Source organism: Vipera berus (genome assembly GCF_964194415.1).
Source record: "Vipera berus genome assembly, chromosome: 1".
Classification (NCBI taxonomy): Eukaryota; Metazoa; Chordata; class Lepidosauria; order Squamata; family Viperidae; genus Vipera; species Vipera berus.
Window position 1 is genome coordinate 254,271,445 of NC_138202.1, and position 17,927 is coordinate 254,289,371.

Sequence of the window (17,927 nt, forward strand, 5' to 3'; positions counted from 1 at the left end):
GATGCATGAAAGGAGCTTAAACAACAAAAAGTATTTTGGGTAGCACTAATAGTAGTTTTGTGTTATTAAATGCATATTGCAAACATGTAATTTATCTTCCTTATCAGAAGCCCCCAAAACAATCTGTTGAGAACATATTCCCAGAAAACTGGACTGTTTATAAAGACATTTCAGTCTTGCTTCAGAAAATAAGGGGATGCCAAAAGTCCAATACTCTACTTTTTACAGTTATTTACTAATACTTTGCATTGTAATAAAACAATTGTTTTCTCACACTGATGTTAAGAGTCCTAAATGTTCATAACTGTTCTCAGAACTGATGAATTCTCAGTATAGTTGTGATTATATAAAATGTTTACATTATATAAATGGCCTTTTAAAGTCACTGAATGATTATCTGAAGATTTAATATGGTATAGTGGAAGTAGCGGGGGTGGTTTGGGAAATGTTGGCAAACAGGAAAAGAAGAAGAAAACATAATTTTACACTATTTGTTTCCTCAAGCTAACAAGTAATTATCCTATCAGGAGGAATTCCTAAAGTATCCACTGAAATAATATGTACAAATGTTCAGCCAACTATTCTGGATAGAAAACAAGTTTTAAAAGTTCACATTCCAAGCTGGTCTTTCTAAACAGTCCATTGCCAGTTGTACTGGATCCTGAGAACAAGAGCCAAAAGAGAAGGGAGTTTCCTCATATTGCTGCTCATATTGCAACTATTAACATGAATTTTGTTTGGAATGCGGTCAGGAACTGTGAATGATTCAGAATGCTGAAGGTCGAAATATGATCATATTTTGTGTATAATTCAATAAACCATCTCAAAAGTTTTGATACAATGGTTTTCTTGAAAGGCAAAGCATAATAGCATTTTCAAACTTTTTTAAAGTAATAACAGAAAGTCTAAAAGGAAATTTGAATAATAAAGCATATTTATTGGGTTCAGCATTTTCTGAAAGTTTGATTTATCCTCTATTTTGAGATTAGATTTTACATGTAAAAATAATACATTTGAGCCCTCAATTAAGGTTTAGTGAAAAGCTGTAATATTGTTTCCATATGCTTCATTCAGACACCAGGAATGTTTTCCTGTATGTTGATATACTTTTAAACTGAGAATACGATCCTCCCAATAGGTGTTTTGCATTTTGCTCTATTCAGAAAAATATCAGGATCAAAGTCCTACATACACCTACTTGGGAGTAAATCACATCAAACTGTGTAAACAAGCAGTTTTATTCTGATTCACTACTAGTGGTTAGCGCAGAGAACTAGTCATTTTTATTTCTGTTCAGAGTGGTAATGGACTTGGGTGAAGGCCTGCGATCTTAAAAGCAGCGTACAATACACTCCTATAATTTACTGTAACACGTGAAAAGAACCCTTCAAAAGTAATATAAAGATGGAAACAGAGCTTGAATCACAGAAAAGCGGCAAACGCTGGTTTGCCTTCATGTGACATATTAAAACATGGTAAGTTTGGGAGCAGTTAGTCAAACCAGAATTTAAGCACAATGGTTTAGCATTGGGTGCAAATAGGAGAAAGTAGAAAAGTCCCCTTCCCCTTTTTAACCCTTTCTTAGTAGCTCTGCCGTTGCATCATCTAGATTTATTTATTTATTTTAATTCCATTTATATCCCGCCCTTCTCCGAAGATTCAGGGCGGCTTACAAGCTTAGCATTAGCCTTCATTCTATGCATATGCCTGCTTATTAGGGCTTTCATACACCCCCCCAAGCGGCATTATTACAAAGTCAGCTTAATTGCCCCCAACAATCTGTGTCCTCATTTTACCTACCTCGGAAGGATGGAAGGCTGAGTCAACCTTGAGCCTGGTGGGATGCGAACCTGCACTAATTGCAGGCAGCTGGTGTTAAGGAGGCATTAGCCCACTGCTCCACCATGTTTAACAAGCGCTGTTCCTTGGGGGGGGGGCGGGTTAATACAGAAAAAGTGCATCTCTGCATAGCAAAGCACTCAATTAATTACGTTTTGCGGGGTGGCAAAGACACTTTGACTACATTTTTCCTTGTGCAAGACGCTCGCCGTGGGATCAAGTCGAGCTGCCAGCAAACCTTGCACGCGAGCCAACAATCAACAGGCGTTTGAGTAAACAGGAGAATAACACCCGCCTCTCGCACGCACGCGCGCACTCTCTCTCTCTCTCCTCTGATTGGTGCAGTAACAACGGGCAGAAAAGTCTGGCCGGAGGCGGGTCTCATCCGGGCAGAGAGGAAGATACATTTGAGCGGGAGGGGACGCGGTCTATTTAAAAAAACGGCCCTGGCGAGGGTGCTCTAGGAAACAGGCTGTTTTCTATGGTTGGTGCAGGATATCGAGTTCCGAGATACCGTAAGAGCCCAGGGAAGGTCGCCCGCGCCTTTGGCTACGGCGTGGCTTTTGCACCCTCTGTGAGGAGGCGAGGGTGGTCCTCTGTTGAAGTTTTGCTCGAACTTTCTCCTAGGTTTTTTTTGTGGGGGGGGGGGGAAACTGGCCTAACCGTTTGGAGGGGGCCGACTATATGGCCTTAGTCAGAGGGGGAGGTACTGTAATCGTGTATTGGCTTCCTTCTGGGCAATTCTGAACGGGAAAAAGTTCTCCTATTCCGCTTTTCTGATTTCCGTGTCCCGCAGAAATGGCCGGCTCAATCGATCGTCTTGCTTAAGCTCACAGACCGTCACTTGGGGCTTCCTCAGGGAAGAAGGAGGAATGGTGTATTGATGGTGGTGATGAAAATAAAATGTGTTTTAATTGGACAGACATAAAGAAATATAAATATTAGTCGCAAATATTCCAGCTGAAATGTGGAACAAGTACCTGATGTTTTTGTTTCCTTTTGTTTTAGTTGAGTGCTGTCCTAGATCCTACATGATGGAGGTGGGTAATGCAACTTGTAACAATCCATAAGTGCTCAGTTTTAAAGGGATAAAACTTAGGAATAGGAAATGCCTGAGCCTTTTTATGTAAAGTGAAACGATCTTGCTTTTTATGTTCAATCTGTCAGATTCTATTGTTTTAAAGAAAATCGGTGAAAATCTAAAACTATCTTGCCACATTTGATCCAAATGACAAGGTAAAAATCTAAAAAAGAAAACATTGAGGGACGCAGTATTTGAGTTTTAATATGGATCTGAGGCACTTTTCAAAGGTAGAATTCTGAGATTTGCTAAGTGAAACCTGATGGAAAAAGTCCTTATGATTAGAATTGTTGAAAATTATTTTGAGTAGCTGAACGAAAGTTATTAGAGGACATTCCACTTCAAATATGTTTCGAATTACTGTACTTGATATGTGCTTCATTTCAGTCACCTAATACAATATGTCAAGGTAGTTATGTTTATGCTGTAATTGTCAAAGTTAAGTATTAAGAATTAAGATGGACAGTATTTAATATTTATTTGTTATGTATACAGTATGTATCTATATAGTATATTTAGGTATGTGTCATGTATGTGTTTCACTTTGAGAGCGGGCAACTAAATTTCATTTTTGATGTGTGCCATTGCGCCCTCAGTAAAAAAATGACAATAAAGCTTATCTTATTATGAATCCCTCAACATCTACGTTTCAAATTTGTACATATATTCATAGATACTCCATTCTGTTTTCCTGCAATTTACTTGCAACTAATTTTATTGTTTTTTGGGAAAGAGGATAGATTTCCTGACACCTGTGCTTTATTTAGCCCAAGGTGACAAAGTAACCATTGGTGATCAGTAAACAGAGACTCCAAAATTAATTCCATTCATAAGCAGTATTTGCTCTTTTGTACCAGCAAATAGATCCAAACAATTCAAAGGGATCTGAACAAGGCCTTACACAAGTGGATACACATCATTTTCTTTGCTGATTATGCAATCTCATTGGGCACCAGCAGAAATTGCAAAAAGTACTTCAAGAAAATTAGTTGGGAAAGAAATGAGTGCTATACTATTGTCTCTAAAAGATAGGATAGGGAAGAGTTGTCGGTAATTGATAAAAATACTCAATAGCTTGCCTTTACCATTTTGCAACCATCCTCAGCATTATTATAAGAAAATTGTATTTAGTGAGATCATTGAGTGTTTTATCCTACATATTTTATTAGATATAGGTCTCATAGAGTTTCTCCTAAAATAGTTTATATATCTGAAATAAATATAAGTCCATGTAACTTAGTTATTCTTAGGGCCCTTGATCTATAATTTCTCCATCAATAGAATTACAGGTCTTTCGTTGATCTAAATTAGATACTGTAAACCGATCATAAGTGTGCTATATGCAGCTTGCATTCAAACATTTTTCACTACTCTTGTGAGCCCAGAGCTCCCCTGAACCTTTTTTATTTAGTCATTTTTACACATTTGGGCAAATTTAAAGGGATAACTGGTGCCTGAAGCTTTGCAGGGGCTTTAGAACACTAGTTCATCCCTTAAGTGTCAACTTTAAGAATTTGAAATTCTTTTTCAAATGTGATGGGCAGTTAAAGCTCTGTGTAATTGTCAAACTAATGGAAATTTTGTGTATTCCTAATCTTAATTTTGTAAAAGAAAATGGCTGAATAAATGTATCCAAGGAATTATAAATGCTACTGTATGTATCTTTCAGCAGTCTGTGGATAGTGAATCAAAGCATAGCTATATTGGAAGTTTTCTTCAGCCTCCAGATAAAATAAAATCTACTTTTGCTGATCTCAAGCCAAAAAGTGTGATCAGCTGCCCACCAAACAACCAAGGTAAAGTACAAAACAGTAGTATGACATACTCTTAATGCGAAGCATAGTCAATTTGTCTTCTTGGCCCATGTTTAATGTATTTCAGAACATACCGGTAGTACCGATACTTAACAACCATTCATTTATCAACAGTTTGAAGTTGCTAAAAACTCTTGACCCTGCGGCAGCTGTCAAGATCCTATCTCAGTATCTTGAGACTGCAGATCTGGATGGGGAAAAACAGACTCTGAATTAATCCTACCAGGACTGAATATGGACATGAAGGCCTGATATCCATACTCAGCTGCTCTGGTTGCCAATATCTTTGCTGGTGCAATTAAAGCTATTTGACAAATTGTCTACCTTCCATAATTTCTGTCCATCTAGTAATAGCTGGCAGGGTTTATGCACTCTGGGCCCCCTTGATTAAACAGTGACCTTCTCTGAGGGCACCTGCTTTGTGGAATGAGATCCCCAAAGATTTGTATAGCTCTCATCCTGATGCCATTCTGGAAGGACTTGAAAATGTGGTTGTTCTTCTGGCCAGGCCTTGAGATAGGATAGATGAGATTCCTTTTTTCTAGGGGCATTCCTGTGTAAATAGTATGCTGTTGAGACAGATGATGGTCTTGTATACGTCATACTGTATTTTATATATTGTTGTTTTATTTTAAATTGTGGGCTGTCCAGAGTTGTCTGAGTGGCAGGCAATACCTAGATCTAATTAGTTAATTAAAGGTCTTGTTGTGTTTATGAAATCCAAAATGCAAGAAATGCTTCCAAAATCTTCTGGGCCATTAAAATGCGTAGTCATTTCCTTTCTTTCATAATTATTGATTTTGTGTTTGTGCATCAGATCATGTCTAAGATATTGAACATATTAAATTTATTTAGTCTGCTTACCACACCATCTTAATCCTGTAAGTCAGGATTGAATTCTTGATGCTGTCTGAGCCTGGTAATATCCTTGCATCAGATAAACAATAAAGGAGGAAATAATAATCAATCAAGGAACCATCAAGGAGGAAACCATATCCCCACCAAGACTGGCAAGGCAAGCTATTATGCATAAATAGCTAGCAAACTCTACTGTCTCTTACCCTGAAGATGTCATGTAGCCTGGTAACAAAACACCTGCAAGAAAATACTAAACCCCCAATATTTTTAATATCTGGTTACATACTAGAAGTGTAGTATCACACTGTTAACACTGTGACGTGTAATAATGCATACTGCTTTTTCTTTTAATTATCAAAACTGAAAAATTAAACTTTAGTTGACTTGTTTACCAGCTTTAGTGGCAGCCCTAAAAACTCTTCAAGAGAAGATACATCGTCTTGAGACAGAGAGGATACAGGCTGAAAATGACCTGAACTGCTTATCCAGAGAGGCTGCACAATATAGAAAAGCTTTGCAGCAGGAATCAATTGAAAAGAACATAGTTCACCCAGAGCTGATGGAAGAAAGGAAAGGTAACTTGCCAGTAATATTGGCTTTTCCAGACTGTATCTTTTCTATCTTAATAAGAAAAAGCTGTCGTTACATTGTGTTCTTTTTTGCATTCCATCTTAATATATGTGTACGGTTATAATATGGTTAAAGGTAGCTTATTAATTGCTTAATTAAGTTTACACACCCTTTTAAGAAATTGTACGAAGTATGTAGCAACTATATATACTCTGTCTCTGTCTATCCAATTTGATTTTTTAAATCCCCAATGAAACATACTATTATAATTAAATTTCCCTCCCCTGTTTTTCCCCCCTCTCAGATGTGAGTGCACAATTAAGGGCAGCACAATCACGCTGCTCTTTGCTAGAAAAGCAACTCGATTACATGAGAAAAATGGTGCTCAAAGCAGAGCTGGAAAAAAAACTGGTTCTGGAGCAGCAGGTACAGAAATTTAATAAATCATTCTTAACATTTGTTTCTCCATGTGTTGTTTTATGTTAGTTTTCTTGATGTGGATTTCTTCATAATCATGCATATTCAGATCACTAGCACATGAATCATGGACCTACTGTTGCTTGTAGTTTTTACAGATTCTTGAGCTTTTTCTAATAAACTACCTGCTGATTAAACTGAACTCATGACAAGCTCACAGATGACAAGTGTTAATTTTTTTCTCTCTTGAACAGATGGATATCTAGAAATAAAAATGAAAAAAAATTAGGCTTTTTACCCAGATTTCTTAACTTTAAACTTTTCAGCATTATCACATTTTCAGCATTATAGGCTTTTTGAACATATTTTAAATAAGTTTTAAAATATAAAATATTCTTTTCTATGAAATTTGTTGCTTAATTCTTAACTGCAAGCATGAAGAATGATTCCAATGCTGAAGAAATGCACACATACCTTGCTTAAAGATAAATGAGGTTTGATTGGATGTTTGCTGAAAGAGATGTAGTGAAAATTGGCATTTTGGATTGTGATCCAAAAATTCTTGGTTATAGCTAGATGTTACTTATCACAAGTAATTGGTAGCAGTTAACAGTAAATCTAGATCAGGGGTCTCCAAACTTGGCCCTTTTATGACTTGTGGCACGCTGGCTGAGGGATTCTGGGAGCTGAAGTCCACAAGTCAAAAGGGCCAAGTTTTTGGAGAACTGGCAGGTTTGAAAATAAATACAGATAAGACTAAAGTATTAACAAAAAACCTAACAGACAAACAGAAAACTCACAAAAAAGACAAACCTACAAATAACTAAAAAAGTTAAGTATCTAGGAATCCACCTAACAGCAAGATGTATAACATTAAAAGAAGATAACTGAAAGATCGTTGAAACAAATAAAACTCGACTTGGAAAAGTGGAAAAATCTTCCAACTGTTGCTGTTAGGAAGAATAGCTACAGTTAAAATGAATATTTTACCGAAAGTACTCTTCCTATTTCAAACGATACCTGTAAAATTGGGAAAGGTTTTCTTCAATGACCTAAATCAGACATGTCAAACACAAGGCTTGGGGGCCGGATTCGGCCCGTGAAGTGGTTTCATGTGGCCCACGAAGCCATCCTGGAAACAGTGAGGGAACGGCCCCCACTGCCTTGGCCCTGGCCCAGAGACCCTCCTTCTGCCAGAGACCCTCAGATCTGTCCCACTCCTGCCCAGGCCCCCATAGGCAGCCTTTTTTTTATTGAAAAGTTTTACAATACATTTTATTTATAACAAAGCAAAACAAAACCCCTCCCAACCCCCTCCCCTCTTCCCAACCCTTCCCAACCCCTCCCTCCCTCCCCCTCCCCAGCCCCTCCCCTCTTCCCAACCCTCCCCAACAGTAGGCCACACCCACCCTGGCCATACCCACAAGGCCCCCTGAGGGCAACCGCAATGCTGATGCGGCCCTCAATGAAATTGAGTTTGACACCCCTGACCTAAATGCAACAATATTGAGATTTATCTGGCAAGGGAAGAAAGCACAAGTTAAAGTGAAAATGTTACAAGAAACTAAAAATAGTGGAGGATTTGGACTCCCGGACTGGAGACTTTGATCAAGCAGCCATTTTACCACAGCTTAAAGAATGGATTATGTTGAGAAATAAAATACTATTGTACCTAGAGGGGCATGACCTACAAATTGGTTGGCATGCCTTTCTGTGGTACGAGAAAAGTAAAATACATAGATACTTCCAAAATCGCTTTATAAGGAATGTACTTCTTTTAGAATGGGAAAGAATAAAGCAGAAAATCTAAATTAAACTACCTGAGTGGCTCTCAACAATGGAAGCTTTTGCTTACCCAAACTTAATTAACTATGACAAAGTCGTTACCTACAAATATATTCCAGATAAAGAGAGAAAATTGAAAGACAGACAAGACTTACATCGACAAAGTATTGACTTAGCATGGTGGCCATATTTGCAAATTCAAACAAGATATAGAAAAGATGCAAAGTCAATGGGATTTTATATAGAACAGACAAAATTTGATCAAATATTATTAAAAACAGACGAAAACCTGATTAAGAAACTTTACAGATTTCTGCTAAACTTGAAGATGGAAGAAGGACAAGTAAAAGATACAATGATAACACGAGCAAAAAAACTTTGGATATTCTATAGATTTGGAAGACTGGCAAAAATTATGGGATAGAAATATTAAATTGACTAAAGCAGTTTCATATAAAGAAAATTTGTATAAAATGTTTTATAGATGGCATATGACACCAGTAAGATTAGCTAAAATGTTTAAAAATACTTGGAATAATTGCTGGAAATGTAAACAAAGGCCAGGTACCTACTACCATATCTGGTGGGTATGCCCTAAAGTGAAAAAGTTCTGGCTTAACATACATACATGGTTGGAAAAGATGACAAATACAGGTTGAATTTAAACCAGAACTGTTTCTGTTAGGAATATTAGGAGCTAAGTATGAGAAGGAGAATGAGTATCTAATATTGCATGTATTGACAGCAGTGAGAATAGCATTTCCCCAATACTGGGAAAATGAAAACCTACCAACTGAGGAGATTTTAATCAAGAAAATTTTAGAGTGTGCCGAAATGGACAGATTAACTTTAGAGATTAAAGAGAAAGAGGATTCAATTTATCTTAAAACATTGGATAAATTTTACCAATGGTTAGGAAAATGAACTAGTGAGAAATGAATGTGATAAGTTATTTTGAATATATATTACTAAGGAGAATGATATGTATTGACTAATTGATACCATTTATGATTATCATTTAGCATATATATTATAGCTATTTACTGTTATATTAATTAGTGTTAATTGAACATATGTACCCAGACAATAGTCTGTTTGCTAAAGCTTGAAAATCTTATTCGGGGGCAACCCTGTTCTACCCCAATCCCGATCCTGCTTATATCCTTTTCCTAATCCTATAAAATTCAATAACAACTCTTATAAAAAAAATAAAAGGGCCAAGTTTGAAGACCCCTGATCTAGATTGTAGATAAGAGAGATTTCCATATATGTATGCCCCTACCCATATTGTAAGGGATGCGGTGGCTCAGTGGGTTAGGACACTGAGCTTGTCGATCAGAAGATCGGCAGTTTGGCGGGTCAAATCCCGAGTGCCGCGTAGCAGAGTGAGTGCCTCTTACTCGTCCCAGCTTCTGCCAACCTAGCAGTTCGAAAGCATGTAAAAATGCAAGTAGAAAAATAGGGACCACTACGGTGGGAAGGTAACAGCGTTCCGTGCGCCTTTGGCGTCTAGTCATGCCAGCCACATGACCACGGAGACGTCCTTGGACAAGTGCTGGCTCTTCGGCTTTGAAACAGAGATGAGCACCGGCCCCTAGAGTCGGAAACGACTAGCACGCATGTGCGGGGGAACCTTTACCTTTACCCATATTGTAAATTGTTGTTAGGGTAGGCATTTCCTTTGACTACTATACCGCTGTAACATAAGTCATATATATGTCCATTGTCAACTTGCCGTTCAACATCCAATTATATCCAGAAATCTTTCCTTGGGCAACATTTTATTGTGAGGAACTGCCGACTATAGAAGAATGGACTTTAAAGGTTTCTGACCTGGCAGAGATGGCAAAGATATCGGCCTATTTGAAAGATCATTCGCAAGAACGCTATATTATGGAGTGGAGAAAATGGATTGAGTATATCCAGAACAAATATGGGACTAAAAAGTTTCATGTAGCATTTGAATAAGTCTTCCCTTCTTTTCTCTTTTTTTTTCTCTTTTTTTGTATATTTTATATTAATAGTGTTTGTAGTTATCCTATATGAGCTAGAGAGTGATAGATTTTAGAGTTTACGGTTGTTAGCATATGATTGTTTATGATTCTTTTTTTTTGTTTTTTATACCTTGTACTTAGCTCTGGGAAGTCGGGGGGGGGAGGGGGGGAGGGGTAAGGAGGGAGGGATAGGGGAGGGGTAGGGGGGGTTTGTTAAAGATAAAATGTATGATAAAACTTTTCAATAAAAAAACATTTTATTGTGCTTGCTTTATCCATATTTGCCATTGTTTATAGGGCTATTGATTCATCTTAAAATATTTGTTTAAATATGGTTTGCTATCAGTTGCATGTTTTGTGGATATTTTACAGACGCATCTTCAGAAGGAAGATGACCAAAATCAGATGGAACTTTGTGCAAAACTTGAAAAACTTGAAGTTCTAGAAAAGCAGTGTTGGACTCTTATTAGCACTCAGAAAACTGCAGAAGTAAGAAAATATCAATAGCATCATCCATACAGACCCAGAACATGCCTTTGGTTATCTCTATCTAAGTGACATAAGAGGATGATAATGCTTTTCAGCCTCCTTCATCTCTCCTAGCTTCTTCTCTATCAACAGCAATTTGGCTTGGGAAAATTAACTAAAAGCATTTTTTTTCCAGCTTGATTGCAGCATAAAAGCTTTTGTTGTAATTCATCCTTTTCGGGACCCCCTAGAACTATAAAAGGTGAACTATTTGTAGCCTACAAGCATCCTATCTAATTTTTTGTATTTTTATTTTTTCAGGAAAAGATAAAACATTTGGAACAGAAACTTCTGGAAGAACAGCATCAGCGCAAGCTAATACAAGATAAAGCTGCACAGGTAGGGAAAACCAATATTGACATTGCTGTAGTGAATAAAAACAAAAGGACCTGTGGATAAAAACTGTTAAATCAACTTTTGTTGAAGAATATTGTCGTATTTAGAAACTCGGCTGCTTCAAAATTCTTTTTCTGAGCTACTATCAGTAGGAGGAGGAGAACAACAGTTTCATAACAAAGCCGTGTTCCAGTCCAGCTGCCAGGACTTTATGTTTTTTAAAAAATATTTTCTGGTGGCAAACATACCTAATACTCCCCCCATCTCCTATATTCCCCACAAACAATCCTATGAGGTGAGCTGGGCTTAGAAAGAGTGACTGGCCCAAAGTCACCCAGCTCGCTTTTATGCTTAAGGCAGACTGAAACTCAGTTTGATGGTTTCTAGCCTGGTGCCTTAACTTCTAGATCAAACTGGCTCTTCAGTTGATCTGATGTGTTAATTTCACGGTCAGCAGTATTTCATATTTAAGAATAGTTTATAATACGACTTTCATGTTATTGTACTTGGGGATGTTAGCTTGAACATTATTCTCAAAGATACATTGATTTTAAACAAGTGTAGCCATCACATATCATTTCTCTATTAAGACAGCTGGATATGAATCTCTGCTAATCAAGGTTGCTTGCTACAGATTTTGTCAGAAAGTTCAAAGGATATGGTTAGAATTCTCGGGAAGCTTTTCAAAATACACAGTTAAACGTCACCATTTAATTATGTGGTACAAATAATGCCGCCCATCAGATATCTCAGTTGGCATTGATTTGCAAAAAGGACAGGAGGGGGAGGGCCTGTCACACATTGCTTGATACTGTGAGTAAAACAATAGTGTTATACTAAGCAGATATTTTAAAAGTGTAGTTTTTAATGCATTTGGTAGTATTTACTGCAAGTTGTACAACTTCTATGATGGATCATGCAAAGCAAATTTTTAAAGTTATTTTTCCAGAGAGCTGTTATATCACACTATGACATTCCTGTCTGACTCTTATATAAAACTCCTGTACTCGTATTTTTCAACTTATCTGTACGTGTATTTATCTGACGGCTAACTCTTTAATATCTTTTTACTACAGCTTCAGACAGGTGTTGAAATGAACAGAATTCTCTTGTCCTCACTTCCACCTGAAAAAGAGGTGAAGAAGAAAAGCAGGAAGAAAGTCATCAAGGTAAAATGTTAGTTTTCAACCACATTATTAATAATATTGAGAAGTTAGGCAAGCGACAATTTATTTTGCAAAAGGCAGGTTTCCTAGGAGTGCCTCTTAAGATGTATGTTTAATCTCAGCAAAGAAATGTAAAATGACCCCAACCATTTCTACACTTAATAGATCCTAGCCTGTTCTGATTTTCAAATAAAGTCACCCGAATTCTGCTTTTCCTTATATAAGGCTAGTGTTTCTCAGGTTATGTTCTAGTAGTATTTCAGTTATTTAGAATCTAGAATTGGAAGTCTCGATAAGACATTCAGGATTTTCCTACAGGTAGAATTTAAAAAATGGTTAAGTTAAAGAAGTCCCAGTAATTTCAACATGCCTGAATTAATTGCAGAGTTCCATTTGTATCTGGATGCCATGCAATACAGGAAACCAATAACAAAAATGCAGATATCTGTATTTAGCACAGAAAATAAACTTACTCCGTTCTTAAAATAATAGAATTGCACAAAATGTATTTTGATGTTATCCTCTAAAAATATGCCTATATTACTTATTTGAAGGTCAAAGCAAGCTTAATAGTTAATTTTCTTTAACTTCACAAACACCTAAACTTTCAGAAACTAGCCTTTCATACATGCTTCCCTCAAAGGGTGTACGACCCACGGGCTCCACTGCAAGCTTTTTATGTTCCCAGGCCATAACCTGCTTGCACCACCAGCCCTTGCTTTCCTACACATCCAAGTTCGGAAGTGGCTGAAAACTAATTCACTGAAGCATTAAAGTGACAAAGCAGGTAGTAAGATGAGTACTAAAATTCAGATAACGAACAGAAATAAATTTAAAATGTTCTTGGATCCGTGTGAATTGAACTAAATGATATTGTTAAAAGTGCAAAGAGGAAATAGGATGAGTACTTAAAATGAGATTTTATTAGACTGGCCTCTAGTCTTTTAACTTTCATAGATTTTAGAAAGAGCATTCTTGACTGGGAAACAGTTGTATTAGCAGGCATGAAACAGATATAACAATTCATGTGGCCGATAAAAAGGCTTTAAACACAAAACAGATGGAAAGGTACTCACAAAAGCAAGTATAATCATTATCTTAGTTGCTAGTGAATGCCAACTCCTATACTCTTGCGTTTAAAAAAGCATTTTCAAGTGTTTTTACAGTTGTCCATTGTTGCGGAATTTTGAAAGAATCACTAATTTTAAAAAAATTAAAAGGAACATTTTTTGCTGGTCTTTCAATAAAGAAAACTTCCACGTAAACTGGGATTGCAAGAAATAAATCAAGACTATTAGGCTATTAAGCTTTCCAACTGATGACGTTGGCAGTTGGCCAATGAAAGCTAGGTACATTAAACTGTTTAGTTTTGACTCTATCCCGGTGTTCGAATATTCTTTTATAAGAATATAAACATATATAACTTAATGTTCTAAAGAGAAAGCTATAATCTTTCATATTTTGTCGAGTCTCAAACAAGTTTCAAGTCTTGAAACATTTGTCTTAAAAGTAATAAGGCATAGGATTAATCAAGATAGATCTCATTCATTTCCTTTCTTTAATTAAGTTTAGAGCCTCACCTCTTTTTTTCCAAATGAATGATAAATCCAGATTTTAATTTTTCAGAATAATTCTAGTATGAAGAGAACACAATCAAGCTTTCAAGGTGGAATGTTGCCTTTTGTTGCTGGCAAGGTAAGCACTGTGTCTTTGTTAATGAGAATTTTTAGTCAAATTATTATTTGCTTAACAAAATGTTATACTTTGCTACTTCTCCCCCAAGTCTGCCAGCTCAAGTCACTCTGTTGTTGCAAATGTACAAAGTGTCCTGCATATGATGAAATACCGTAGCCCTTGTATGACTTCACCATGTCCAGAAGGCACCGACAAGAGGACTTCAAGATGGACTGGCATTTGCAAACCAGTGTCTTGTTCCACGACTCCCTCTGCTACTGAAACTCTTTCTGATCTTCTCCTGGGTATGCAAGATGAGTTGGGACAAATGAGTTTGTAAGTATTTGTGTGTAGTTTCCATACAATCTCTCTGGTGTCAAATGGGTATTTTATCAACATATACTTTTTGATCTCCTGTCACCTACCAGATACTGGAGCAACATAAGAAGCAGCAGAACTTTCTTTTCCTTCCCTCCCCCCCCCCAAAAAAAACACAAAAAAACCCCACATATAGGCAGATGTGGAAAATGGCAAATTGCTTTTTAAAAGCAGGTGGTGATATGGGTTGATCCTATTCAAATATATATATATATATAAAAACCCAGATGCTATTTTTTTATCCACATTCACGATGTTAGTGCGAGCAGGACTGAACTTTAGAGGCATGTCACTGAAAGCAACAAAGTATCCTGAAGTTTTTAGTAGCACAACAGGCAGTTATGGGTCCCTGGGTTAATGCCCCAGCTATAGGAGCTGGCAGTTATGGACGCCTGTCATTTGGCACTTGCGACACCTCAACTCCATGAACTGCACTGGTTGCTAGTACATTTTGGGGTTCAGTTTAAGGTGCTTGTAATTATTTTTAAAGCTCTTGGGACGGGATTAATGGTGGGACCCTGTCTCTCCAGTTGTATCTACCCATTCTGCAAAATTCAGCAGGAAAAGCTTGCTCTGGGTTCTGTCCAGACACTTGCATTTTGGCTGTTTTAATTGCTTTGGTTGGTTGATTTTTGTCATCTGCTGTTATTTACGGTATACCTTATTAAGGTAAAATAACTGATATTTATGATAAATAAATATCAGTTATTTTACGCTAATAAGGTATACCGTACCCCACTAGGAATGCATGTAATTTACAATCTTGTAAGAAACATACATTCCTATTAGGGTGCTCAATTGCGTGCCCAAGTAACATCCGTCTAGTCTCAGCTGCAGATATTCATCTCTTTAATTCTGCTGCTTCTCCTGTAGCATCTGGAGTTTCATGTGGTAACACTTATTGGCTGCATTTATTCCTCATGCCCAATTAATCTGCACAAAACTTGAAATTTGGAGCTACTCTACTCAAGAAATATCCACATACAGATAGTCCTTGACTTACAACCATCTGTTTAGTGACCATTCAAAGTTACAACAGCACTGAAAATAATGATATGCAACCGGTCCTCTCACTTAACAACCATTACAGCATCGCCATGGTCACATGATCAAAATTAATGTGGTTGGCAACTGGCATGTATTTATAATGACTCCAGTGTCCCAGGGTCACGTGATTGCCATTTGCAACCTTCCCACCCAGCTTCTGTTAAGCAAAGTCAAAGGGGGAAGCTTAGTGATTAGTGATTCATTTAACAATTGCAGTGATTTGCTTAACCCAGGGGTAGGCAACCTCGGCTCTTTTATGACTCATGGACTTCAACTCCCAGAATTCCTGAGTCAGCTATATGACTCAGGAATTTTGGGAGTTGAAGTCCATGAGTCATAAAAGAGCCGAGGTTGCTTACCCCTGGCTTAACCTCATTATTTAGACCTCTGTATTTTATGACTTGATGTACAAATAATAAAGAAACCTACAAGGATGAACAAACAAAATGTAGATGTACAGTAGAAAAGCCCTAAATTGTGTTTAAACAACTGATAGAATTTGTCTTCAACAGTGAACATCAAGAACTATCAAAGCAGATAGAGGAAAGTCAGAACCAGGACATTCGGGAAGACCTAGAACGTGAATTGGATTGTCTTGTGAAGCAGATGGAAATTAAAGGAGAACAGATTTCAAAACTGAAAAAGCATCAGGATCATGTAAGAGACAATTCTGAAATCAGGAGATGTGACTAGTTAGAATGTGCCTTGTTAGACAGCCAGTGCTTAGCACTGTGATACTTGGAGAAAGGAAAAAAAATGAGAATAAACTGTATGAAATTTCACACAGTTGAGACAGTTATGAATGTGCCTGGAAGGACTAAAGAGAGACATCTCAAATGTTGACATGCATCATTGTTTTGCTGAATAATATGCACCATCATGCCACTAAGAAAGGTTGTTAAATCAATTGTTATGTATTATGTTAGTTTATTTATTCAAATTCAGCTCTAAAAATCCTATTTACCCATTTTAATCCTTGCACTTAAAACCAAACATCAATATCCTCATTCCAAAATTGTAATAAAAATATTTGATAATGCTTAGCTTTGGTATGAAAAGAGACTTGACACGGCTCACGGCAGCAAAGTGAGCCTATCTCTGCATATCAGAATTATTGTACAATTTTTCTTTTATTTAGGTTTATAAACTGAAGCAAAGAGCTCAAAAACTGAAGAGAGAGCCAGCATATTCAGCATCAAGGCCTAATGAATTAAAAGGAAGCAAAGAGACTGTAATCTCTCCAAGTATCTGTTCTACAAATAAAACCACAAATTCCCTTCGGCTATTAAAAAGTGCTCAGAAGATTCAATCAGTATTGAAGAAAGATGATATTGTGTGGGAATCATAGCTTCCACATCTGATTTCATACATCACTCTCTGCTGAGATTTGATTTGCCTTAGTGGTATACCCATTAATACTGAGAATAAATGTCGGGTAAATAAATTCTCTGTGATAAAAATTGATTATTTTAATGAAGCGTGTACACTGTTTTTAAGTAAAGGACCTATCATTCCGTGTACTCAGATTATTGTGTGCCTCGCCATACTTTCATAACAGACTTTGAACAAAAAGTATTCTTTTGCATCTGGGTGGATTTAAAAAATACCTAGTGGTTCATTGTTTTAACTTCCAAACAGAACTATCTATACAAATACTTTGGGGTCCTACAGCCTCACTCAGGCCTTACTAATCTTTCACTTGGCTTTATATTTATATTTATATTTATTAAATTTTTATACCGCCCTTCTCCCGAAGGACTCAGGGCAGTGTACAGGGCAATAAATATTAAAAAACAAAGTACAAAAGTTAAAAAACAATTAAATAATTATGCCCGATATATACAATAATTAAAACCATGTTAAAAACCCAACCCCAACCCCATCAAACCAGGCCGGATTGCTCAAATAAGTAAGTTTTTAGATCCCGCCGGAAGGAGCGAAGGTCGGGGGCCATCCGGAGCTCAACCGGCAAGCGGTTCCACAGGTCTGGCGCGCCCACAGAGAACGCCCTCCCCCTGGGGGCCACCAGTCGACATTCTCTGATCGAAGGCACCCTGAGGAGGCCCTCTGTGGGAGCGCACTGGACGGAGGGAAGTTGACGCCGGCCGCAGGTGCTGCCGTAGGTAATCCGGACCCATGCCATGTAGGGCTTTGTAGGTCATTACCAGCACCTTGAATCTCACCCGGAAGGCAACCGGCAGCCAATGCAGCTCGCGGAGCAAAGGTGTAACATGGGAGTATCGGGAGACTCCCAACACAACTCGTGCAGCTGCATTCTGCACCAGTTGGAGCCTCCGAGTGGTCTTCAAGGGCAGCCCCATGTAGAGAGCATTACAGTAGTCCAAACGAGAGGTCACGAGCGCATGAGTGACTGTACGCAAGGCATCCCGGTCCAGATAGGGCCGCAACTGGCACACCAGGCGGACCTGGGCAAAGGCCC

General features: G+C 37.6%; 1 protein-coding gene across 5 annotated transcripts; it reads left to right on the top strand.

The window, feature by feature from the left end:
• The first annotated feature begins 2,256 nt into the window (after positions 1-2,256).
• CEP57L1 (centrosomal protein 57 like 1) lies at positions 2,257-17,003 on the top strand. Of its 5 annotated transcripts, none has more exons than XM_081326405.1 (12): positions 2,257-2,354; positions 2,848-2,879; positions 4,590-4,716; positions 5,988-6,167; positions 6,467-6,588; positions 10,731-10,847; positions 11,148-11,225; positions 12,299-12,391; positions 14,015-14,083; positions 14,172-14,398; positions 16,000-16,144; positions 16,626-17,003. In XM_081326405.1, the coding sequence occupies exons 1-12, from the start codon at positions 2,321-2,323 to the stop codon at positions 16,833-16,835; spliced, it is 1,434 nt and encodes a 477-aa protein (XP_081182531.1). In that variant the 5' UTR covers positions 2,257-2,320; the 3' UTR covers positions 16,836-17,003. The 5 variants fall into 5 exon arrangements, with proteins under 5 accessions (XP_081182531.1, XP_081182532.1, XP_081182533.1 ...); XM_081326406.1 differs by having other exon boundaries at positions 2,258-2,354; positions 2,853-2,879; positions 4,593-4,716; XM_081326407.1 differs by lacking the exon at positions 2,257-2,354 and adding an exon at positions 2,370-2,413 and having other exon boundaries at positions 4,593-4,716.
• Positions 17,004-17,927: the final 924 nt, after the last annotated feature.

What these genes read in the sequence shown, in the direction of transcription:
- CEP57L1 (XM_081326403.1), top strand. Translation starts at nt 2,805, where the DNA reads ATGTGGAACAAGTACCTGATGTTTTTGTTTCCTTTTGTTTTAGTTGAG. An exon ending in CTAGATCCTACATGATGGAG is followed by an intron (nt 2,880 to 4,589) that starts GTGGGTAATGCA and finishes TGTATCTTTCAG; the next exon opens with CAGTCTGTGGATAGTGAATC. An exon ending in TACAAGATAAAGCTGCACAG is followed by an intron (nt 11,226 to 12,298) that starts GTAGGGAAAACC and finishes TTTTTACTACAG; the next exon opens with CTTCAGACAGGTGTTGAAAT.